This window comes from Zonotrichia albicollis, chromosome 8 (assembly GCF_047830755.1).
Source record: "Zonotrichia albicollis isolate bZonAlb1 chromosome 8, bZonAlb1.hap1, whole genome shotgun sequence".
In the NCBI taxonomy this organism is placed as follows: Eukaryota; Metazoa; Chordata; class Aves; order Passeriformes; family Passerellidae; genus Zonotrichia; species Zonotrichia albicollis.
In genome coordinates this window covers 1,260,479-1,285,454 of record NC_133826.1, presented here as the reverse complement: position 1 = coordinate 1,285,454, position 24,976 = coordinate 1,260,479, and the positions used below count along the sequence as shown (strand labels likewise).

The 24,976-nt window shown below is 52.1% G+C and overlaps 2 protein-coding genes across 4 annotated transcripts; both read right to left on the bottom strand.

The window, feature by feature from the left end:
• Nucleotides 1-76: 76 nt before the first annotated feature.
• Nucleotides 77-12,257, bottom strand: DEPDC1 (DEP domain containing 1). Of its 3 annotated transcripts, XM_074545566.1 has the most exons (12): nucleotides 12,096-12,257; nucleotides 11,102-11,367; nucleotides 9,814-9,958; nucleotides 9,002-9,120; nucleotides 8,506-8,636; nucleotides 8,047-8,094; nucleotides 7,226-7,366; nucleotides 6,027-6,761; nucleotides 5,326-5,498; nucleotides 4,474-4,650; nucleotides 4,084-4,269; nucleotides 77-2,442 (listed from the first exon to the last, which is right to left on the bottom strand). In XM_074545566.1, exons 1-12 carry the CDS (start codon nucleotides 12,147-12,149, stop codon nucleotides 2,302-2,304), a joined length of 2,316 nt encoding a protein of 771 aa, XP_074401667.1. In that variant the 5' UTR covers nucleotides 12,150-12,257; the 3' UTR covers nucleotides 77-2,301. The 3 variants fall into 3 exon arrangements, with proteins under 3 accessions (XP_074401667.1, XP_074401666.1, XP_074401668.1); XM_074545565.1 differs by lacking the exon at nucleotides 12,096-12,257 and having other exon boundaries at nucleotides 11,102-11,972; XM_074545567.1 differs by lacking the exon at nucleotides 6,027-6,761 and having other exon boundaries at nucleotides 79-2,442.
• Nucleotides 12,258-13,142: 885 nt separating this feature from the next.
• LOC141729808 (cystathionine gamma-lyase-like) lies at nucleotides 13,143-22,354 on the bottom strand. The gene is made up of 12 exons (XM_074545556.1): nucleotides 22,153-22,354; nucleotides 20,547-20,628; nucleotides 19,844-19,939; nucleotides 18,775-18,884; nucleotides 18,134-18,265; nucleotides 16,901-16,958; nucleotides 16,628-16,705; nucleotides 15,864-16,016; nucleotides 15,627-15,748; nucleotides 15,108-15,160; nucleotides 13,944-14,082; nucleotides 13,143-13,693 (listed from the first exon to the last, which is right to left on the bottom strand). Exons 1-12 carry the CDS (start codon nucleotides 22,312-22,314, stop codon nucleotides 13,685-13,687), a joined length of 1,194 nt encoding a protein of 397 aa, XP_074401657.1. The 5' UTR covers nucleotides 22,315-22,354; the 3' UTR covers nucleotides 13,143-13,684.
• Nucleotides 22,355-24,976: the final 2,622 nt, after the last annotated feature.

Below are 24,976 nucleotides of genomic sequence, written 5' to 3'. Positions count from 1 at the left end.
CCCTCAGGCTCCTCCAGACTCATCATTAGGAACCACCTCTTGTAAGAATGGTTTATTTTTTTAATTCATTTATTAAAATATTTATGAAAACAACATTTATGAAAACAACAGCGCTGTAAAGAGCAATTTCAAAGATTAACAAGGCCCCAGTTTCCTGCTGTCCCCCCACAGGCAGAGGATGAAGGTGTTTTATCACCACATACATTCAGGTGCTGCTTCCATATAGAAACAGCTCCAGGGACCCAAACTGGGGTGAAGGGACAGAAAGTGACATTAAACATTGCCACAATTGGCTCTTTCCCTGGGGTTTTGCTTGTTCCCTCTCTCAAGGCAGCGTTTCCACTTGGACAAGGGCTCATTTAAGGCTTCTCACAGAAAAACCAGGATACTGCACTGAGATCGTGATTAAGGCCTCCCATTAACCCTTTCCATTCAAGAACCATAATTATAATTTCTCTTTTTATTCCCATTTTGGCTAAGTTCCGTCAAAACCTTAGAAGGGAACATTAAATAACCTGGATCAAGAACTGGGAGTAATGAGGGCAGGCCTTTGAAAGCCAAATCCTGGAAATGTGAGCTTCTCACCCAATAAGTTACTTAACTGGAACACGACATAAACAAAGCATTTATGCAACATGGCATGGGGTGGGAAGCCCTGGAAGCAAGTTTGGGCAGTGCTGAGTGCTGGAGTTGGTTACAGATGTTCCAGGGGAGGAACAGCTGCTATTGAAGTCGGAGGGAGAGACCCACCTTGCATTGGTCAGCATCAACTCCACTTTATTCATCAATCAGGCACCTTTTATAACAGTGTTCATTCACTTCATGCATATTGGAAAATCTGAGCTCAAAACAGGTCAGAGATAACATACCAACCCCTCCTTATGTTTCCAATACCAAGATTTGGGTTCTCAAAATTACTCTTGCTTTCCCAAAACAGCCAAAGATAGAACATCCACTTGTTATGAGAAAGCTGCCTGAGAACTCTGATGTGCAAGGCTCTCAAGGCCTTCATGTTTGCCACTTTTACCTGTAATTAAAAACAACCTGAGAACCTCTGCTGTTTACAGAAACAGGCTGTGAGAATCTGCTCCTCACAGCTGCCTTCTAGGCCATCCCTGAAAAAACCTCCAACAAGCTGCCCCTGCCCTGAAAGCACAAAGTTACCCTCATTAAGGACATGAGGCATCATTAACACAGGGTAAAATGAGGCTCGTTCGGGTTTCTCTTTTACAAAATCTTCCCAAAAAAAAGGAGAAAAATGGTATTTTTGGGGAGAGAAGTGACAGGCTCAGGATCACAGATGTACCAAGGAATTCTGGCTGTGAGGGTGGGCAGCCCTGGCACAGGTGCCCAGAGCAGCCCCTGCATCCCTGGCAGTGCCCAAGGCCAGGCTGGACACTGGCACAGTGGGAGTGTCCCTGCCATGGCAGGGCTGGCACTGATGGGATTTAAGGTCCCTCCCAACCCAAACCAGTCTGGGATCTCAGAGCCAGGCAGTAGATTAATTATTATTAATTATACTTTCCCAAAAATATTCCTGCAGATTTCAACTCCTGCAGGGGAACCTTTATCTTATCATAATTATTAAGTAAATCCCTACCTCTGGGAAAAATAGGGAAAATTAGTATATTCTGCTCTTACTTATATACTTATATACTGCTCTGACCCTAATGGATCATCCATCACTCCTATTCTGAGAATCACACTAACAGATCCAAAATGACTTTTCCATGAAAATGCAGAAATACACTTCAAGTCTTTTAATATAAATAAATATCAAAAAGCTGATGAGGGTTTTACAGATGATATGAACAGAAGCATTTATGGAGTGAGATAATTTATTTATGGTGAACTGGCTCTCCTGGTTCTGAACTCATAGAAGCTCCTTTGTTTAAAGACAAACATTTTGAGAATAGAAAAGGCACTTAGTCACAACACACACATGTAAAAACTACAATAAATGGCACAAATTCCTGACAAACATTCAAAGGTTATAACAAGAGGCACATCATTAGTTTCCCATTAAAAAAAATATAAATTTTTGGTTAACAACAGCTTTACGTGTATTTTTACATTTTCCTACTCCGATATATTGTAATAATTTGTAAACAGATAAATATTTTTCTTTTAGAAGTTATTCCAAAGTATCTGCACCAAAAAAGGTATTTTGGCACCTTCCAGCACAGTGTCCATGTAAACATTTCCTCCTTCCACAGCACAGGCAGCACCAAACTCCTGCAGCAATTCCTTTGGTGACTCCCTCAGACTGCAGGCAGGGAGAGGTGGCTCAGGAGGGTGAAATCAGTACCTGAGGCTGCGGAATTTGGGTTTCCTGAGGCTCAGCATGGGCTGCTTGAGGGTGGGTTTGTTCTCCAGGAGCTGCGCTTCCGACTCCGTCCTCGGGAACCTGCTCCCGTAGATGTGGGGATATTCCTTCTGGAACTGCAGCACACACAGCAGCCACGATCAGCAACCCCAGGGGAAATCCCACAACAGCTCCAGCTGTGCCACAGCACACTCTGGGCCTGCAGAGCTGCCTTCCAGGAACGCCCTGGATAAACTCCCTTAGCCCACAGGGAGCCAAGGCTTCTCCCAGGAAAGCTTAGCACTGATCCCATGGAAATGAAAGCACCTGGGATCAGAGCAGTGGTTTGGACACTGTGCCTGTTTCCCTTGCAAGGCCTCAGGGAGGGATGAAAAACTGTAAATACATCTGGACATGAGCCAAACCTTCCCACGGATGGATCCAAACCACTTTTGTAACTTCTGCTGTTGAGGCAATCGGGAACTGCCTCTCTAGAAAGTGCCACGGATTTGGCCCTTCCCAAGAATTCCCAACACTTCCCATCAGGCAGAACGTGTCCAGCAGGCCCAGGGCAGTGCCCATCCCTGTGCTGGCACTGCTGAGGCACCTCCAGCACTGGCACCATTTATCAACTATAATTCACCATTCTGCTTTAGATTCACAAGTTTTGATGAAGCAAACCAGACTCACTTTTAGAGGCCCACAAAGTTTCCACAACACACATGAAGTCAGAGCTGCAGGAGGGGCACCAAAGCCAAGTGTGGCTGTCCTGAAAAGCTGCTTGTTCAAAGGGGAGTCACAAGACTCGCTTAGGAGATTCCAGGACAAGTACAAAACTATTCCATTGGGCAGGAAGACTTGCCAAAAGAAAGAAAAACCCTCCAGGATTAAATCCTGCCAGAACTGCTGTGCTTTAGCCTTACTATTAGGCAAGTTGTTGGTAGGCCAGAGAAGTGCAAGATAATCTTGAGCACTGTAAATGTTATAAAACACACAGCCAAGGCCACCAAAAGAATGTTTCAGGACTCTCAACAGAGAGAGTCTGGTCTCTTAAAGCCAAAAGTCATTGCTTTTAACCCCTATTGAATTTAACCCCACCTCTGGCATGTTAATGGTGACTTGGATGGCCAGTGCAGCACAGGAATCCAGGCTGCAATTCCATCAGGAATCACTGAATGGAGAGCAGGAGCTCCAGCAGAACATTTGTCCTGGTTTTCCATCATTGTTTGAACACTGCTGCCAGTCAAAGGCTGCATTATTGTGGAGTGGTTTGGATTGGAAGGGACCTGAAATCCCATCCAGTGCCACGGGCAGGGACAGCTCCCACTGTCCCAGGTGCTCCAGCCCCAGTGTCCAGCCTGGCCTTGGGCACTGCCAGGGATCCAGGGTGGGCACCCCGTGCCAGGGCCTGCCCACCCTGCTGGGAACAATTCCCAATTCCAATGTCCCATCCATCCCTGGGAGCCATTCCCTGCGTGCTGTCCCTCCATCCCTGTCCCCAGCCCCTCTCAGCTCTCCTGGAGCCCCTGCAGGCCCTGCCAGGGCTCTGAGCTCTCCCTGGATCCTTCTCCTCTCCAGGCTGGGCATTCCCAGCTCTCCCAGCCTGGCTCCAGAGGATGCAGCATTAAAAACCATCTTTAAAATCCCAAGCAGAGCACATGAAGCACTCACAGCTCTGGAGCACAAACATTTCTCAGCACATTCTGCTCCTCTCCTGCCCCAGGCTCTGGTGCCTGAGCCCCACAAAGGCACTGCACAAGCAGATGAAATAACCTCACCTGTTTCAACTTTTTCTTTTTCTCCTTCACAGAGAGGTTTTTATCCTTGATGATGTTCTCCAGGAGCTCTGCCACTGCAGCCTGGGAGGTGGAGACCTTTTGTTCTTCAAACTCCTGAGGAGTGATTTGTTTGCAGTAGGAATACGTTGGCAAGATGGCACAAATTTCTTCTTTTTCCTGTTTGCACTGGAAGAAAAAAGGGCTCTGCATGCACTCAACTGATTCTGTACTGTTGGATTAAGTACCTAATAAACACCCACAGCCACTCACAAGCTGCAAAACATTGTAATTAATACCTACACATTCAACATGTCCTGGGGTTATTTGCATTTTCCCAACTTCAGAAGAAGCAATTAACAAATGAATCTGCACTGCTCTCACGGCACCAACCTGAGCCTTCCTGGCGTACTCGAGGTGATCCTGCACAGCAGCCTGCAGGTAAGCTGGCACCTGCAGGATCTCCTGCTGGTGGTCCATCAGGAAGGCCAGCAGGCGTGTGGAGAGCAGCTCATCCAGGTCCTCCTCCTGGGCACAGCGCAGGACACAGCGCGAGAACGTCTGGATCAGCTGCAAGAGTTCAGCACAGCTGCAGTGCAGAAAGCTGCGGGATTGATTTCCCTCCTCTGCACTGTACACTGGCTCAAATCCCCCCAAAACAACTTCCAAGTATGGTCACACAAGGAGGAAAAGTCATCATTGTTCCCTCAGCTGAATTAAAGTCATTTCTTTGGAATTGAACAGCACTTTCAATTAAAAATACATATTGTAAAAGGTGGTAGCAGAGAAAGGCTTAACCTATAGAAAACTGAAGATCTTCACAGGACTGTAGAATGAATCCCTGGAATGGTTTGGGTTGGAGCAGGGACACCTCCCACTGTCCCAGGCTGCTCCAGCCTGGCCTTGGGCACTGCCAGGGATGCAGGGGCAGCCCCAGCTGCTCTGGGCACCTGTGCCAGGGCCTGCCCACCCTCTGAATAAAGAATTTCTTCCTACTTCTAACCCAAACCTAAATTCTCAATTGGAGGAGACGAGTGAGGTGATTATCCTGCAGGGCCAACCTAATGCACACCAGGATTAAACTGGAATGAGATGGGCTTTAAGGTCCCTCCCAACCCAAACCAGTCTGGGATTCCAAAGAGCAGCAGGGTGGGAAATCAGGCTGAGGATTCCAAAGAGCAGCAGGGTGGGAAATCAGGCTGAGGAATCCCTGCATTCCTCTAAGAAGAGTTTTCCTGCCCTTACCAGGGACCTGGTGCCCATGGCATCGTGCAGCCGTGGCATGTCGACGTTGCCGCTGATCCTGTGCATCATCCTGAGCAGCAGCTGCAGCTTCCTGCGCCTCGGCGGGGGCAGCAGCAGGCAGCAGATCTGCAGGGCCTCCACTGCAACCCTCTCCAGGTGAGGCTGCAGCAGGTCTGCAAGCCAACCACAAAGACAGCTGGCATTAAGATCTGAACCAGCTTCCGGCATGTTTCTACCTCAGTATCACAGATTTCTTATTTTTCTGTGTGATTATTTATGTTCCAGAGAAATCAGCTGTAACACAGAGGAGAATGTACAGGCCTTTGTTGGTGTGGTCATCTTCAACTTCCTCCATTGTGGTGCAATTAGGACCACAGTACAACTAAGGACTGACACTAATTATTCCCAGAAAATACAGATTTACAGAACAGAAGACATTTCCAACAGGCAGGTGTGTGCAGGTTCCCTGTCCCCATCACTCACCTGAGCAGAAAGGCCAATCCCTGACAGACTGAGCTCATACTCCAGAGATACTACACACAGTTAGCAGAGCTACAGCAGCCTAAACAGTAATGCCAGCAGATTTCCTTTAGAACCCCCAGCTGCATGCTCAGTGCCTGTGCTAGCAGAGTGGCAGAGGTGAGGAAGCAGGGTTAGTGAGGCCGCACAAGGCAGCACAGCACGCTGCAGAGAGCCCTTACTTGCAGCAGGCAGCACCCGAGGGGAGGGGGGCCCCGAGCGTGCTGCCAGCTCGGTGCTGCTCCGGCAGAGCCTCCTCGGGACGCTGATGGCCGCGGGGGAGCCGCCGGTGCCCCGGGGCCGCACCGTGATCTCGGCGCTGGGCCTGTTGATGGCGCTGCAGCTCCGGCAGCTCCTCCTGCCCTGCAGGCTCAGCGCCGGCCCCTGGCTGTCCCCGGCCCAGGGACACGGGCCAGGCTCTGTCCCTGAGCTGCCCCAGCCCGGCTGCAGCACCGAGCTCCCTCCGTGCTCCTGCAGCAGCTCTGCACTGCTCGAGCTGGCGCTCACCCCTGCCCTGAGGGGGGCACGTCCTCCTTTATCACATCCAATTCTCTCCAAGGAGTAACACCTTGTCCTAAACGCTCCAGGTGGCTCCTGGGCGTTCCTGGGTCCTGCAAGATTCTGGCAGCTCCCTCCTATCAGGCTCCCAGCACTCCCTTGCTGCCGTGGCAGTTTGTGCTGCTGCCATTTCTTCCCGTGCTGCTTTTGGGCTCTCAGCTCCTCTGAGGAAAACCTCCTGGAAGCTTCTCCTTCCTCCTTCTTGTCAGACTCTTTGAGGAGCAGGCTTAGGAGAAGACACTCAGTGGACTTGAAAGAGTTCAAGGGAGGAGGTTTTGAAGGCTGAGGGTCACATTTCTCCTCTTGGACAGAACGATTTCCACTGCCCAGATCAGGAATTTGGATGTAGCCACACAAAACTATCAGGGAATGAAAGAGATGTTAAAGGTGCAAGTGGTGTGAAAATGAACCAGTTCAGAGAGCTGCTAACTGGGCAGACAGACAACAAAGTCAAGATATTAATTAAGATATTAATTAAGAAGACTTTAGTTCAGTCCCAAAGCAATTTAACAAGGCAGTTGCATCCAACATGCAAGAACAAAGACAGGTAACACTGCAACAGTGAGGAGCAGGCAGAACAAGCACACCTTCTGAAGTTCTTGTTATTGAATATTTAGAATGTGAGCTGAAACAGCAATTTAAATGGGAAATCATGAGGCAGAAGTCCATTTTAATTAACACTAATACAGAATGGAGCAGGGATGATCCTCCTCAGACTGGAGCTCCCACACACACCAGGAGGCCGAGCTCTGCTTTGAATCACATTTGTCCCCAGCTGATCTGAGCTCAGAGCTTCCCTGATGGTTTCTAAACTCATACATACCTAAGATATTAACAAAGAGCTCATAGTATTCAAAAGTAAGCAATGGCTCAGGAAGACTGAGAAAATAATCAGCAACTGTTCTGAACACATCCCGCTCAAAGCCACTGTAGGTGTCCTGGCTCATGTCCTTGTTCCTGGGCCCTGAAAAGAGGGGAAGAAAGGAAATTCACACCAAAAATCCACAGTCCCACTAGAAAAGAAATTTCTGAAGATCAGCCTAAATTTATTCTTCTTCCACAAGCAAAGAATGCTATCAGCAATCCACAAATATTGTATTTGGCACAATTTGTAAGCAAAAGCAGTGTAAGAGATTCCAGGCAGCCACTAGAGAGCTGTGCTCAGTTCTGTTCCACACCAAGAAAATAAATAAAGCAAAATTAATTTGTGCTCTTCATAGGTTCCCCAGCAAAATTCTAACCCACTCTTAGTGTGTGCCTTCATTTCCAAAGCACAGAGATCCCACTTCTCCCACAGGGAGTTCAAGCTCCCTGAGCAAAAGGAAGTTCAGCACATGGATAAAAAAGCTCATTATCTCTGGTCTCATTTGAGAGGCACTCATCTAATTAATTGAGAGTTGATTGTTTACAAAGCAAAGAAAATGGATCTCCCCAGTTTAATATGAAGTGTAGGAAATGTTTGGGTCCAGCTAAAAGCCAAGGACTGGAAAAGCAAAGTCCCTTTCACTCCTGAAAAATCGCACTAGAGGAAACCACCCCCAGGTTTGTGAACTGAAACATCACAGCTGATTTCACACACACAAATATTTCCCTTTCAACCCTCAAAAGAGGTTTCTGGAACTCAAAAGCTCTTCAGTGACTTACAGTAGGCCAAGCACTTCATGGCTGACAGCACCCAGTGAGGGAGGTCTTCTGAAATCCAAACATAAAAGCATCATTTAGACATGAGCCCAAATAATTAACAACTAATAATGGCTCACACCTATTAAATAACACCCACAGCACAAAAGATTAAATTTAAAACTGATTTTAAATCCTGCTCCACATGCAATTTTGAGAGAATAAAGGGGAGTAATTTCAAGTGAAGGTGGGCAGGGTTAGATGGGATATTGGGAAGGAATTTTTGGCTGGGATGGAATTTTGGCTGCCCCTGGCAGTGCCCAGGGCCAGGAGAAGGTGGCCCTGCCATGGAATGGGATGGGATTGAAGGTCCCTGAGCTGTGCTGTGGCTGGGGAAAAAGTGGAAACAACAGACTGTGAAACAGATGAATTATTATTTATAAACAAATAATTGTTAAGCAAATCTAGGGAAATAAATGTCACCTGCTTTGTCCTGCAGGACGACCACGCCGTGTTTGCTGGTGTTGCTCATGTTGTACATGACAAACTCAGGGACGATCTGGGCTGGCTGCAGAACCTCCTCCAGCGAGGGCAGTCCCAAAATGCTCTGCAGACTGGGCAGGAAGAGAGCAAAGATTTACAAGGGATGAAGGAAAACAAGTTCTTTCCATACTATTCCAAACTCTGGTGAGCTACGGTGCTGTGTGGTAACTTCTCCCTTCCAGGACAACTGGGGACACTTTACCCTGGGACAAACAGCAACACTCAGCAAGGAGGAGCACCTGAGGTGTTTAAAATAGATTTCAGCACCTGATCACAAATTCCTTAAATGCAGTAAAGTTAATAAACAGATTGGAAAACCTGTGTAAACAACAGGAAAAAAATTAAACCCTTCAAAAATTCAAATTAAATTTTAAACATAGTTTTAACAATTAAAAACAAATGGTGGAGAAGGTGCTGTGTGTAATTCCTCACTCACTGTATCTGGATGATATTTCTCCATGTTTCTTGCACATATTCCTGTGTTATTTCCCTCCTTTGCTGTGTGCCTTCCTTCTTTTCTTCTGCTACATCAGCTTTTGGTCTTGCTAAGTTTTCCTGAAAATCAGTGGTTTATACTGTAAGACAAACGAGCTTCTGAAGGCAATTAAAAATTACAGAAAACTGGAATTAGAAGAACAGGGCACTCTGTGGAACATTAAATTCCACGTGAGCCAGGGGGTAACCTGCAGCCTCAGCACTGAAATGGAAGCACACAACCAAAAAGAAATGGGGAAAAACTCCTGATCAATCCAAAACCAGGAAATTAAAAGCTAAAAACACCTCAAATTCAGATGTATTAATATGTGAATTATTCTCCTTTAGGAGTGGAACCTAAATTCAGAATTTATGCATGCCAATATCAGCTGAATCAAGGGCCAGACACACATTCCATCTTCTCCTGAAAGATGACCAATTAAATTATTTGTGCCTTTTAGTTGTCCCCCAACAATAAATTAAATTTCAACAAGGCCACACTGTGCAGATCATTTCTAGGACTTCACCTTTCAACCCTCCCAGTACTTTAAAATCCCTTAGCAGGGATAATTCTGCACTGAGACAAAACAAAGAAAACCCAAAACAAAGTAAAAATCCCTCTCATAAAAATTTATTTTTTACTATTTCCAAATTCCTTAAGTCTAAATTATTCTTTCTTAAGGGAAGATGCCACAACAGAGCAGTGTCACTAAATTTTAAAGACTAAAGACAATGCAAGCCAACCACACTGCTGTGAGGAACAGAAGTTATTACCACAGACTGCAGCAACTCCTGTTTCTTCAAACCCCTTTTGGATGAGCTGGGCAGTTTAAAAAGTTTTCCTTTGTCTCCAGAGAAGTTTTCCAAGTTCTCCCTTGGTGGGCTTGGTAGAGGTTTGACTGGAGAGGTTGGAGGGAATCTGTAATGAACGGGAGAGATGTTAAATACATCCAGAATTGATCTGTAATCAAATAAATGACTTGACAAAACAAAACCTCTGAGTCCATAGCAGTGTGACTCTGTTAGGAAATATTGTTTTAAGTTTATCATATGATAAATTAGCTTTAGGCTGCTTTTCATGATGCCAAAGTGCAGCTGAAGGTGTTGGCACAGCCTGAGCCCAGAACGTGACAAGTGGGGCCATGAATACCTTTGGTTTCAGAGTGCTTGGCTCTGCTTCCCACTCAGGCTTTGTGTAAAAGGCCCAAGAGAAGCAAACCCAGCAGGCAGCTCCTACAAAGCACCCTGGCTTCACTCCAAAGCATTGGAGTGCAGTTTGAATTCCAGCAAAAACCTGGGATGGACAAAAGCAGGGACACACACAGGAGGGAAGCAAAACACTCAGAGGAGAAAAACTGTGCTGCTAATTAACTTGTTACCTAGGGTGTTTAACCCAAACAAAGCTCTTTTTGCAAATCTAAGCATTTTAAATTGTGAAAAATGCATGTATTTTATGATTGGCTTTTTGCAAATATTAAAATGAATGTTATATGTGTTGTGTTAGAAAGTAATGTGTGTTACATAGAATTTTAGGTTATAACAATGTTAAAATTGAAACTATGCTACATAGGATACTTTTTTAAAGAAAGGACTTGCAGTGAGATAGCAGTGACAGGACACTTCAGTCTTTCAGAGAAAGACAATTTATTGCCCCATTATCAGAAGAAATGAACTTTTTCTGCCTCAAAGGCGCTGTGAGGATTCAGAGGAAGAAGTTGATGATGACCAGACAGAATCCTGTGTTTGAATGGAATTTATGCATCATGGATGAGGTGTAAGAATATGCAACAGGCTGTTGTTTTTAAGGGTTAATCCTCTGCTAACGTGGGTCCATTTTTGGGGCTTGTGCTGCTCAGAAAAGGTACCTGGACTGTCTGTAACTCTTCGTCTCTATTGTCTCATATTGCCCTAATCCAAATTATCATGACTCTGATTGTATTACTATTTTTATAACCATTTTATTACTACTAAATTGTTAAAACTTTAAAAACAAGTGACTGGCGTTTGTCACAAAACTAAAACTCCCAACCCGCGGCCCCGGGGGATAACTCTGACTCAGTACCTGTACAGGGCCCCGTTGTCCTCCAGGTTCTCGGCGCCCCAGCGGCCCTTGATGTCCTCGATGACGTGGTTTTTGAGGAATTTCCGCAGGAGCTGCACCGTCTGCTGCCGGGTGACGTCGGGCCCGAAGCTGCTGTTGCTGCGGAGCACCTGGTGCAGCCAGTCCGCGGCCTCGGCCGCCGTGAAGCAGCTGCCGTGCGAGCGGAGCCGCTGCCGGTGCCGCCGCACGGGCATGCCGGCCCGGAAGCAGCGCGTCACCTCGTTCCACTGCGGGGACACCGAGCGGCACCGCCACTTGCAGCCCCCGCCGACCGCGGCATGTCGCGACAGCGGGGCGTCAACTTTATGTGACAGAGGGCTGGGCGGGGGAGGTCTCCAGGCACCCCCATGTGGCGAGGGTAGGGGTGTCCGTGCGCACCCAATATCGCGACAGAGGGCAGGGGGATGCCAGGGCACCCACAGCGCGACAGAGAGCAGAGGGGCGCCACAGCACCCACATATCGTCCTACAGGGTGTCCCTGCGCACCCAATGTCGCGACAAACCGCAGGGGGGTGCCAGGGCACCCACATATCGTCCTACAGGGTGTCCCTGCGCGCCCAATGTCGCCACAGAGCGCAGGGGGTGCCAGGGCACCCTCACACCGTCCCATGGGATGTCCCAGGGCGCCCCCGTGTGGCGGCCCCGCGCACCCGCACACCGAGAAAACGGACCCGGGGCAGAAGGCGCCAGGCAGCCACGTGTCGCGACAGCGAGCAGAGGGTGTCCCTGAGCACCGTCACGACAGCAGGAAGGGGGTTCCAGGGCACCCAGGTGTCGCGGCAGCGGGCACGGCGCATCCCCAAGACCCTCTGTCGTGACAGCAGGCCCGAGGGGCAGAGCCACCTCCCGCCCGGCGGCTCTCGCACGGGTGCCACGGGCGCCCCGCTCCACCCGCAGCAGCCGCGCCCCCGGCTCCCGCCCGGCCCGGTTCCGCCCAGCCCCGCTCGGTGCTCACCAGCCTCGTGGCGCGGTACGGCCCCGGTCCGGGTCCCGGCCCCGGCACGGCCATGGCGGCCGCTCAGGCGGGGAGCGCAGCGCCCCCCGCCGGCCCCGCCGCGCGCGCAACGGCCGCCGCCGCCGCCCCGCCGTTCGAATCCGCCGGCGGCCGCTGATTGGCCGAGACGGGCGCACGCGGCGCGTGACGTCACTGGGCGGGCCGGGCTGAGGGAACGCTGAGGCCGCGGGTTCGGATCCCGGCCCGAGCACTTTCACCGGCGTTAATTACCCTGCTGTGATTAACGGTGATTACAGAAATTCATGGACCTCATTTCGTTCCCTAACAGTCATTAACGTGCTGGGACAGCTGGCCCCGCCGCATGTCACAGCTGCTCCTGAGGTGTAGGGGTGGCACTGGCTGGGCTCTGAGGTCCATTCCAACCCAGCCCAGTCTGGGATGCTGTGGGATGAGGAGGGCTGGGTGGGAACACCTTCACTCGGGTTTTGTCAGGGCTTAATCCCTCTGTGCAATGAAGGTTATTCTGGGTGTGGCCAGTACAGAATGGTCCAGCCTCAGCTCCAGCCTCCCCTCAGCTCCATTCCCTCTCTCCCCTCAGCTCCAGCCCCTCCTCAGCTCCATTCCCCTCTCTCCCCTCAGCTCCAGCCTCCCCTCAGCTCCATTCCCTCTCTCCCCTCAGCTCCATTCCCTCTCCCCTCAGCTCCATTCCCTCTCTCCCCTCAGCTCCAGCCCCTCCTCAGCTCCATTCCCCTCTCTCCCCTCAGCTCCAGCCCCTCCTCAGCTCCATTCCCCTCTCTCCCCTCAGCTCCAGGCCCTCCTCAGCTCCATTCCCCTCTCTCCCCTCAGCTCCAGCCTCCCCTAAGCTCCATTCCCTCTCTCTCCTCAGCTCCATTCCCTCTCTCCCTTCAGCTCCAGCCCCTCCTCAGCTCCATTCCCTCTCCCCTCAGCTCCATTCCCCTCCTGCCTTCCCACAGGAAAATCCCAACAGCTCCAGGGTCACTCCATCATCCCCTGATTTTGAACACAAAGAGCACGTGCACACAGGAATATAAGCAAGGAAAGGAAAAGTGTGTTTTAATTAAAATTATTCCAATCATTTCCACAGCACATGGTTTTTTCTTAAAAGAGACTAAGACTATTCTTTAGAAAGTTATTATTTACCAGGTATTTGATTTCACTTCATTTTCAATAAAACATCAAGAGAAGAAAAAGCTCTTAGGCAAATTTCTAACTTAATTAAAATAAATCTGAGCGCCATCAAGTTTTTGAGCTGAGCTGATGGGTGAGCAGAGAATGACCCGAGAGCAGCAAGGGGCAGCAGCCCCTGTGCCCCCAACCCTGCAGGAGCAGGAGGAGCACTGAGCTCTGCTGGGAGAACTGGGATCACACTCCCGGGGTGCCCACGGCTGCTCCCACACAGCTCCTGGCTCCAGGCAGAGCCCAGGCTGTGCCCAGCACACCCTGCACAGCCAGGGAGAGACCCAGGAACCCAGGCTGGAATTCCCAGAGGCAAAGCAAGAGGGGTTTGGTTTTCCGTGTCCTCGTCCACAGCCATGTCCAGTTCCAAGGTCCTTTTTGACCCTCAAGGTTTATGCAAACTGCAGGAAGGAAAGGGAGGGGTCAGTGTGCTCTGCCCCTCTATCAACCACACATTTTTATCTCCTTTTCATAAATTAAAGTCACATTTAGCATTTGATTCTCCTGAATGCATGGGGAGCTGTGCTGAGCAGGGCTGCACACAGGGAAACTTTCCCTCCCCAGCCCAGGGCCCATCAGGGAGGAGCTGAGGGCTCAGCCCCTGGGAAAGGCTGCCTGGGGATGATTTTTGGAGAGGAACTCTGCACTCACCGCAGCCTTCAGGGCCTGGTCCAGGTCTGCCAGCAGATCCTCCTCATCCTCCAGCCCCACCGACAGGCGGATCAAGGTGTCACTGATTCCCAGAGTTTTCCTTTCCGCCTCAGGCACTGAGGAGTGGGTCATGATGGCCCTGAAAGGACAAAAATATCTTTATCCCAAGAATTTGGGACTTGGATTGGTAAAACCAGCCCAGCTGGTTCCCTGCCAGCAGCCCTGAAATGCAGCAGGATCTGACACCCCCTCTGTGCCAGCTGTGTGACCCCACAGATGCAGAGAGCTCCTGGCAGCAGCTCCTGGAAATGCTGGGAATGCTGACAAGTCAGGGAATTGCATCTCCAGCTCATATTTGCAGGACACAAATGATTGACAAGAAGTGAATACTTAAAAATCTGGACCTGACAAAGGAGAAACTCCAACTGCCCTTCCTTCCAGAGCTGCTCTTTCATTCTACAGAAGCTCTGTAGGCTCTGCACATGGGGAATGTGCAACCTCCAGAATAAAATCTCCTGGTTTCATTCCTGGTTTCTCAGATCCCTTCTCAAAGTGCCCCAAAGGGCTCTGGAGGGTTTATTCTCTCCAGCTACACAGGACACAGGCAAGAAGGGATTTCCCTGGTGCTGTCACTGGCACCAGCTCCTTTCAGCTGCTGGAGGGGTTCAAGGCTTGCTGTGAAATCAGTAAGTGAAACGATTTAACATTTAAATACAGTCATTCATTTCCATGGACCTTTTCCAAAAGCAGGCTGGCTTGGAGTGAAATGATGCAATTCCATGAAGACGCTGTTTTGAGCAGTTTAAAAGGCCCAGGAGGCCCTGCCAGGGCCCAGAGGCAGCTGGGGGCACACAGTGACCGTGCCCCTCGTGTGAGCAGGGAGCAGGGCATTGCTCCATCCCAGCTGCTCCTCATCCCAGCACTCTGCAGCTGCTGGGATTGCCTTCATGGACACCAACTGTGCCTCAGCCCTCCAGGTGAAATTCCTCAATCTCTGCCCTCCCACAGGATTCCCTCCCTCTGGAGTCTCCCCTGGCTCTGTGCTGCACAGCAGCCCCTGAGTTTAGCTAAAGGGAAAACAGCAAAAACAGGGCTGGGAAATTGTGGGAACTTCGTGGTGCTCTGCAGCTTTTTGGGGCTCTGAGGATGGGAGGATGGACTCACGGATGCTCGGCCAGGCTCTCGAAGCCGCCCAGACTCTCAGCCAAGCTAAACACCTACGGCAGAAAGGGAGAGGAGTCGTTACAGGAGTGGGCTCAGCACACAAACATGGGCACAGGCAGAGTGCACACCTGGCCAAACACCAGCACAGGCTGGGCCAAGGACCCAGCCAAGCATTCCCAGAGCCAGGGGCTCCCTCAGTGCCTTTCCCCCTGAGGGCACTCTGCAATGTTCCAGCAGAGCTGCACCAGCCCCAGCTGCCCAGCCCTGCAGAAAGGCCTTTGCCAGCAGCAGCTGAGCTGGACACGCCTCACCCTGGGAGCAAACAAACAAACACTCCCAGGGGGATGAGTGAGGGGTTCCTTTGTTCCCTCCCATTCACCCCATGGACAAATTATCCCTGATTTATAGTGGGATTTATGGGACACACCCAAAGGACTTGGCAAGAAAAGCCACCCCACCCTGCCGTCAGCAGGGCAGATTCAGCTCCCTCTGAGGGTGATTTTATTGACTTTGTTTTACCTTCAAGTTCATGAGAAAGGCAGAGGCATTTTCTTTTTTCCCTTTGATGTAGAAGGTGACCATCCCAGGACAGCCTGCACACTGCTTCTTCATCACCTCATACTGAGGGTGGGAAGGCAGCCCTGGAATGGAGAGAGTTGGGAGAATTCCCAGTGAATTCCAGTGCAGAGCTGGGGCAGCTCAGCCTCACCCAGCCCATCACGGGGCACCACAGCTCCCCAGTCCCTGCTCACCCACCTGGGTAAATGACCTTCTCCACCCTGGGATGGGATTCCAGGAACTTGGCCACAGCCAGGCCGTTGTGGAAGTGCAGCTTCATCCTGATGTGCAGAGTCTTGAGCCCACGGTTGCAGAGGAAGCAGTCAAAGGGAGAGGGGACAGCTCCCAGGGCTGTGGGAATGGGAACAGAATCCCACAGAATCACACAGAATTCCAGAGGATTCCACAGCAACACTGGTGTTCTGCATTCAGCACAGCCAAACACATCCTCACCTCCAGCATTGCTGACCTTGGCACAAGTGGGAGGACAGCCAAGGCAATCTCTGTTCCTCATCTCCCACATTGGGCAGCCAATTAATGAGGCCAATTAACAGGCTCAGGCCTCAAGGATTACATTATTTATTGGGCACAGTGCACCCTCAGTGCAGAGGGCAAAACCTGCACAGGAATTTATTCCTGACAATGAAGAGGCCAGAAAATTGCTGGAATCATCCAGGGCAGGAAAATTCTGCATTGGGCACACCCTGATGGCTGAGGGAGTTTCAAACCCCCCAGGCTGCAGGTGGCACCTCAGTGCTTTCAGGAGGGGCCCCAGTGCTCTCCTGGAGTGCTCAGGAAGGGGAGACAAAGTCTCTCAGTTTATGGGACTGTTTTATTGAGCTTGCCCAGCTCTGTTAATTTACATTCCAGGCTGATTTCCCACTTGTGTGCATGCCCACCCTCCCCAGCAGAGCTGTGGATGTGAACAGGATTCCTGTCAGGAATTCCCTGTCTGGACTTACAGTACTGCAGGACTTTCAGCCTCTTATAGAGATCTTCCCTGTTTACAGAGACCAGGCCCATGAGGACATCACTGTGCCCTGCAAATGACAGGGGACAAGAATGGGATCAGCCCCAGTGTAAATAAAACCCCTGGGACACCTCCCACCACCCCAGGCTGCTCCAGCCCCAGGGTCCAACCTGGCCTTGGGCACTGCCAGGGATCCAGGGGCCTCCCCACCCTCCCAGCCTCCCTCCATCCCTGCCCTAAGGATGAGCTGAACTCTCACACTCACCATTCATGTATTTGGTTGCAGAAGACATACAAATATCAGCCCCCAGGGCCAAAGGACGCTGAAAGGAAAGGAAAATAACATCATCATTCCAGTTTGGGTTCATCCCCAGCCATTCCAAGGGCTCTGAGCTCACACAGGATAAACAAGGGGAGAAACAAACACAAAAACCTGAGCATGACAACAGAACATGTGCTAAAGGCAGCAGTACAGGGAGGCACTCTGAACTCAAGGGAAGCACAAGAAAATGTGATTCAAGAGCACTGCTCCCACTGCCACAGGCTCCAGGGAGAGAAGAGATTGAGCACATCCAACACACAGTGCAGAGCTGGGAAAACAGTTCTGCAGCTGAGCTGGGGCAGGGACACACCATGGCATGGAGCCCACAAAGGGCATTTCCATGGGAAATGAGGGGCTCCAGCTGCACAGCAAAAGAATTGCTTTGCTTTCCAGCTGTTGCAGATCCTGCCCTGGAGGAGCTGAGAGCAAGAGCAAAGGAGCTTCCTTTGGCAGCTCTCTCCCCTCAGTGCCAGTGCTCTGCCCAGGAGCCTCCTGAGGGGAGACAAACCAGGAGCTGGATGGGCAAGAGGGGCTGAGCAGTGCCAGATTTTTAATCAGTCACTAATTAAGGCACTTTGCACCTGGTATCAGAACATTCTAAAGAGTGAAGGGCATCACTGTTAAAACTTAACAAAGCAGGCAGTTGCCAAAACTGCTGCTGCCACACTAAATGCAGACTCCCACCCAGGGAATGTGGAGATGCCCAGCCAGAACCATAATGGAAAAGGACTTTTACACTCAACATTGATGGACAGATGACTGTGAAATTCTCCTTTTCTTAGCCCAGTGTGGTACCTCACCTACTGCTCCCACCAATTAATCATTAGCGCTGGCTTTCCCTCCACACTGGGCTGCTCCAGACACATTAACCAGCACCCTGTGCTCTTCCACACAGCCCTTTCTGGAGGAAATTGGGAATTCTGAAGTGAACAACACATTGCAGGGCAAATCCCCAAGCCTCTGGCATGTCCCAGGCCAACGGCAGAGCTGCAACATTTTCTGCCAAGTTCTCTTAATTCAGCAAGATCACCATACCCAGCAGGCACTTTGCACTCTGCAAAAACAGTGACTTCAAACCTACAACACCAGGGCTCAGCTTGGTCTCCTAGGAAACAGATCTGATACAATCCCTTTCCCACCCCATCCCAATCCCCCTGACCTGGGGCAGTGACACACCTGGAAATATGGAGACATGAAGCTGTTGTCCACGGCCACCAGCACCCCCGGGTGCCTGTGCGCCACCTCTGCGCAGGCTTGGATGTCGATCACCTTCAGCGTGGGGTTCGTGGGGCTCTCCAGCCAAACCAGCTGCACAAACCCAAAACAACTCCAGGTCAGAGAGCTCCCAGCGCTGGGCTGAGTCCCAGGGGCTCTGGGTGCCCCGTGCTGGCAGCTCCCCGTGGCTTTGGGCCCTGGGGACGGGCAGTGGCCCTGCCAGAGCCAGGGGAGGCTCCAGCGGCTCCTCTGAGCCCAGGGAGCTTTCCCTGCAGCCGGGCTTGTGCCATCCCAGCTGGAGAAGGGCTCAGCAGCAGGACAGAGCCTTTCCCAGAGCCTTGCCCAGCACAGCTCCCTTCCCCTGGGGCAGGGATCAGCCAGCAGTGCCACGGAGCCCCCCCGGCTCCTCCTCACCTCTGTCCTGTTCCCTCCTCTCTGCAGGGCTCTGCCCTTCTCAGGATGTGCCCATGAGGGCACAGGGGGATAGGGTGGATGCAGCTGTGCCCCAGGCTGCCCCCTCAGCTCAACACAGCCCCGACCCCAACAGGAGCAAGGATAAAACAATTTAACGTCCCTTTAAAAGCCACTTCCCTCTCCCCTACCTTGGTCTCTGGTGTAATTGCAGCTTCCAGGCATTTTGGCTTTGTGCAGTCAACAAAAGTTACTTTCAAATTATTTTCTGAGGCTACTTCCTGGAAGTATCTGTTTGTGCCTTAAAAAACCCAAAAATCACAAAATGAAAAACTTCCTTAACTTTCATTGCCTGCTCTGCAGCCTCCTGCATCATGCAGGGACAGTCAGGAGGGCACAGCTTGATGCTGCACACCATCCATGGCACATTTATATTTTCTTTATAGAACAGGTGCTAAAGGCAGCAGTCCAGAGAGGCACTTTGCACCTGGTATCAGCACATTCTAAAGAGTGAAGGGCATCACTGTTAAAACTTAACCAAGTTTAAAGATTGTTGCAGATTGAGTGATTATGAAATAGTAATAATATAAATATGGGATCAGAGTGATTTGGGAAGTACTTGAAATCAATGTGGGGTTTATGATCAGGAAATTAAACAGAGAAGAACAACCAAGGGGAACACTCCAGCTACTGTTTCCCATCACTCCAATAAAAATGATTCCTTCCTGTCTTTGAAGCCTTTCCCTGGGAAGATTAAAAGAATCCAGCAGGTGATCAATGGATGTGCAGCACTCACTACCAGAAACACTGCCTGCATTAAAAATTCATTGGTTGGGTCCTTTTGCCAAGGTGATCCCCAGGGACTCAGTTTTCCATCTGAGCAGGAAGGGATGGACATGGAGGTGGATTCTGGGAGCTGAAGGGAACATCTGAGTGATGTTTGGGAGGTTCCTTTGTGAGAAACCCTTTCTTTGGAACAAACCAAGCCAGAGGAGGAGCAATGAAATTCAGCCCTGCAGAAACCAGGCTGAGGCTCCAAGGAGAGGGGAAAGCTCCCAGGAACTGGAGTGAGCTCACCCTGCTCAGAGAGGGACTCTGGCAGAGCTGGGTGCACTGGGGAGCTGTGAGGGAGAGGGATTGATAAAAACAGGCTTCAAAGAACAGTGGGGTCCTACAGGGGAAATTCAGAGTTCCTGAGAGCCACAGACACGTTTGAGCCCCTGCACAAAGAAGGCTGAAGACACTGGGTGCTGTACCCACCTCCATAGACATCATCCATGCAGATAACTGAGTCCCCTGACTTCAGCAGGTGACAGATGTTCAAAAGAGCTGCTAAGCCAGAGGAATAAGCCAAGCCTGAAGAGAAAGGATCATCAGTGTTTGATGTGACACAACAAGTCAGACTTGCCTTGGCCTTCCTCCCCTGGCCTCTGCAAAGAACCTGTTCTGTCACTGCCTCACTGGGAACGTGGAGCCAGTGACAGCAGGGGATGGATGTGGACAGCATGGAACCAGGATGGACACTGGGATACACTGGGACAGGCTGGGATACACTGGGAATGGACTGGGACACACCGGGAATGGACTGGGAATGGACTGGGACACACCGGGAATGGACTGGGACACACTGGGAATGGACTGGGACACACTGGGAATGGACTGGGGCCAGGGGCTGCCTGCTCCCACTGCCTCCAGTGCTGCTGCACAAGGATGGATCCAGCTCAGCCCAGGCATCAGCCACAGTGAGGGAGCAGCAGACAAACCCAGGCATGGAGCTGGACTTTGCTGAACCAGAAGTGTTGGGCTCTTCCCCACCTTGGAGCTGCTCCTGCCCACAGCCAACAGCCAGAGCTGTGGTGAGGGAATCATGGAATGGTTTGGGATGGAGGGACCCCAAAGCCCACCCAGTGCCACCCCCTGTCCCAGGCTGCTCCAAGCCCTGTCCAACCCATGAGGTGCTCACTGTATTTGGCTCCATCGAGGGCGGCCACAGCCTTTTCCAGGCAATCCCGAGTGGGGTTCCCAGACCGGATGTAGTCATAACCCTGGGGTGGAAATAAGAAACAAACATCAGAGAGAGCATTGGGAAAGTCTGGGAAAAAAGCAGTTCTAGGTTCCTTAAAGAGCGCTGGCTGAGGGCATGCAGGTCCTCGCAGAGCAGCAGGATTCTGTCCTGGCACAACATGCAGTGGGGCATCCCTGCCAGAGAAAGGGCCTGGGGTGCACTGGGACAAGGAGCCACATTCTCCTGCTTCTCCTCAGACATCCATCTGTGGGGGAAAGGGCTTGGGCTGCACAGTCCAACCACCCTGAGAATGCCAGGCTGGCTCTGGCTGGGACCATACAGGTGCTCTGGTCCCACTCCCTGCCCAGCAGAGCACAGGGCACAGGATCATGTCTAGACAGCTGTGGGTATCTCCAGTGAGGGAGACTCCTCAGCCTCTCTGAAGGGAATTCTCAGGAAAAACATGTGTCCACCTCCATCACACCCACAGGCACCGGACAACTCCCCTCATCAGCTCGACAACCCACACGTTTCCAATTGTCACAGCTTTTATGCAAATTCTGGGCAAATTCAATGAGGAAAATAAGACTCATGCACGCAGTTGTTACCAAGAGAACCTGCTGAGCACCCTGGGATTTGCCTGCTTTTAGGATTTCTCTTTTATGTCAACTTCCTCATAGTCAGGAATTCTGCAGATCGCTCTGGCAGAGCTCCCGGCAAGAGCATGGATCCTGTCATCAGGATGTGGATACAGCAGCGTGACTCCTCCTGAGGGCCTCCTCAGCACAGCTAGGATTCTGTGTGGAATGAGGAATCACAAGGCAAATTCCTCCTGCGCCACCAGCACAACGCGAGTTTGGAGCAGGTGCCGATTGAGGAGTGGCAGCTTTGTGCCACGTCCCGTCAAACCTTTCTAGCACTTTCTACAGGGCATCCACAAACTCCTTAAGAAATATTCCCTCGGTTTGGAAGGAAGACCGAAGGAGGCTCTTACACAAAGCGTGTGTAGTGGAACAGGGATTCTGCCCGGGCCCTGGAGCGGGGGCAGGGCCGGGAGAGCCGCCCGTGTTTCCGGCTCCGGGCAGCCCCCGGAGCAGCGTCCCTGCGAGCCCGGGGGCACCGCGTGCTCCCTGCTCCCCTTCCCCCGCCTTTCCCACGGGAATCATCCCAGTCTCATCCCAACCGCTCCGGATGGCCGCCCGCAGCGGGAACAGCGAGCCCCGGGCTGGCTCCGGCTGCAAGGGACCACAGCGGCTCCTCCGGTGCCACCGCCGCTCAGCAGGGCCGTCCCGGAGCACAGGCACGGCATCGCGGCCAGGCGGCTCTGCAAGGGCCCCGTGAGCAGCCCCGCTCCCGGCCCAGCGAGATGCTCGCGTCTGCCCAGGAGCTGCCGTGGGGGCAAACATCCGCGCCGGGAGCTCCCTGCCCTGCCCAGGCCCTGCCGCCTCCCGTTCTCCCGGCCGGGACACGCCGGATGCTCGCGGCCTCCCGCGTGTGCCCAAGCCCGGAAGGGGGCTCGGTGTCCCTGTGGATGACTCAGCGCCCCGGTGGCGGCCACACTCACCGCGTGGTCGCCGGGAGCCCGCTGCTTGAAGGTGGTGGAGAGCGAGATGGGCGGCACCATGGCCCCGGAGCGCCATTGCTCGGGCTCCTGGCCGGCATGGATGGCATGGGTGGCGAAGTGCTTGAAGGGCGGCAAGAACCCCTCCGTCCCCTTGCCTGCCATGGCTGCGTCTGTGCGGGACCGGCCCTCAGCGCTCCGGGGGCTCGGCGGGGTGGGGGCTCCTCATTGGCTGCGGAGCAGGAGGGGAGGGGCCCTCGCGCCCTCCCATTGGCTGCCGGTGGGGCGGGGCCCGCCCTGCACGGGCAGCGCCCGCCCGCTGGGGGGCGCCACGCGCTGCGCGCTGAGGGGCCGCTCCCGGGAGCCTTGCCGGGATCCAGGGGCGCCTTTCCCGGGAGCCTTGCCGGGATCCAGGGGCGCCTTTCCCGGGAGCCTTGCCGGGACCCAGGGGCGCCTTTCCCGGGAGGAACCGGGAATAATCTGACAGCACGGGAATGACCCACAGGGCAGCAGCGTGCTGACTGCCCGGCAGCGCTGCCTGCAGTACCTCAGCACCGGGAATAGCCCCAGCGCGGCGCGGGTTGGGGGACCGGCTGGAGCTGCTCTGGGGGAAGGATCTGGGAGTTCTGAGGGACAACGAGCTGTGCCTGGCCAGCGGTGCCCAGTGGGATCCTGAGGGACAGTGATCTGTGCCCGGCCAGCGGTGCCCAGCGGGATCCTGGGGTACCACAATCAATCCCAGCAGGTCAGGGGGGAACCTGCCCCTGTGCCCAGCCCTGGGGACACCTCTGGGTGCTGTGTCCAGCCCTGGGGACACCTCTGGGTGCTGTGCCCAGCTCTGGCTCCTCAGCACAGCAGGGCCAGGAGCTCCTGGAGCTGAGCAAGGGCCTGGAGCATCTCGGTGCCCAGGGAAGGCTGAGGGAGCTGGGGCTGCTCAGCCTGGAGAGGAGCCCCAGGGAGAGGGGCCTCAGCCCTGGGTGGCCCTGTCTATCCCTGGGTGTCCCTGGGTGTCCCTGGGTGTCCCTGTGTACAGAGGTCAGAGGGCTCCGCTCCAGACCCAGCAATGGCCCCAGAGCCACGGGCAGGGACTGAGCCCAGCAATTCCCCCAGCACAGGAGGCAGAGCTTCTACTCCAGCCCTGAGCAGATTGAGCACAGAGGCTGTGGACTCTCCTCTCTGGGGATATTCCGGAACAATTGGGACACAAACCTGTGCTCTGGGATGTCCCTGCTGGAGCAGGGAGGTGACTGCAGAGGAGCCCTTCAGCCTGACCCATTCTGGAGTTCTGTGATTAAAAATTAATTCACTGAGTCTCCCTGCCAAGGTTATCCTACGTGGACTGATGTCCATGGAACAGCACTTTGACATCTGAGGACAAAGGACACACATGTGCTGAAGGCCACTGATGAATGATTTATATATTAGACTTTGTAAGGAAACATTTTTTTTACAACAAAAATATGGACAAAATGTGAGCAAAACTGCATCTAAGAAGAGCAAACCTCTGGATGTGTGCAGGACCATGCCCCAGCCTCACATACAGGCAGGAACCTGGGATTTAGGAGGCAGGAATTCCATCCCCTGTTGATCAATCTGCTTACTGTAGGAAAGTTCTGTTGATAGGCAGACAAAAAAAGCCATTCTCAAGAATTTGTAAGTGTAAAGTAATCCCACAGTTGGGATTCCTTACAAACACCACTTTTCCCAGAGCTCTTCCCATGAGTAATGCCTTGGTTCCATTTCTGGGGTGAATAAAGGAGTCCATAATAAGCTGGTAAACAGTGACTTCATGGCTCTAGTAATTAAAAATGCAGTGTGAGGCTTCCAACATCAGCTAAAACCTGAGCCAATCCCTCCATTCCACAAGACCAGCCGTGCTCCTTGCTCTCCTGTGTTTCCAGTATGAGAGAACAGGAGACATCAGAACTGCTCACAGTGCCAGCCTCTCACATTCTGCCTGCAGATGGGTTTGACTTTCTTCAAAAAACAGGGAGAGACAGAAAAATCTCAGTGGAAAGACCACTGGAGTATAGAGCAAAAGCAAATTGTTGGTTTTTTTCTTTTTTTTTCCCCTAGAATTACTTCAAATTCTGTATTAGGACTGTAAAAAGCTGTGTGGGAAGCAGCTGGGGACAGCAAGCACAGGAATTCCTAAATCTGCCTAGAATTCTTCTTGGTCATTTGGGATGAGGGAGATGATGTGAACTCAGGAAAGACAAGGCCACCAGGCTGGTAATTCTGTTATCACAGCAGGTCTGGTCTCCCTGGCAACTTGGGGGTTGTTTTCCCTGGGAGAATTATTAAAAAATCCAATTCACCAGGAATTTGGGACACCATCATTTTCACAATTACTCATCCCATATTTGAAGCAGAAACTTGCAGAACTGGCCCAGGAGCAGGACGTGCAGTGGGGAATTGGGAAGCTCCAACCCAGACAGGTCCTTTCTGAGCTGACACTGCACCTACAAGGGCTTGCACCACGACAGGGGCACTGTCCCGGTTTTCCTTTGAGGAACACTTGTCCCGGTCCCATCATTTCCCAAAGAACTTTCCATGGAGGGTGGGAGAGCACTGGAACAGCTGCTTAGAGAGTCTTGGAGTCTCCCTGTCCTGGCTGATCGGGATGTGCCCTTTGGGATTGATCCCCGAATCCGCCTGTCCCTCAGGGTGTGCCCTTTGGGATGGATCCCGTCCCTCAGGCTGTGCCCGGTGGGATTGATCCCCGATCCCGATCCCTCCCCTCAGGATGCGGGAGCTGGGATCGATCCCGGATCCCTCCTCCCCTCAGGATGCGGTGGCTGGGACCGATCCCGATCCCTCCCTTCAG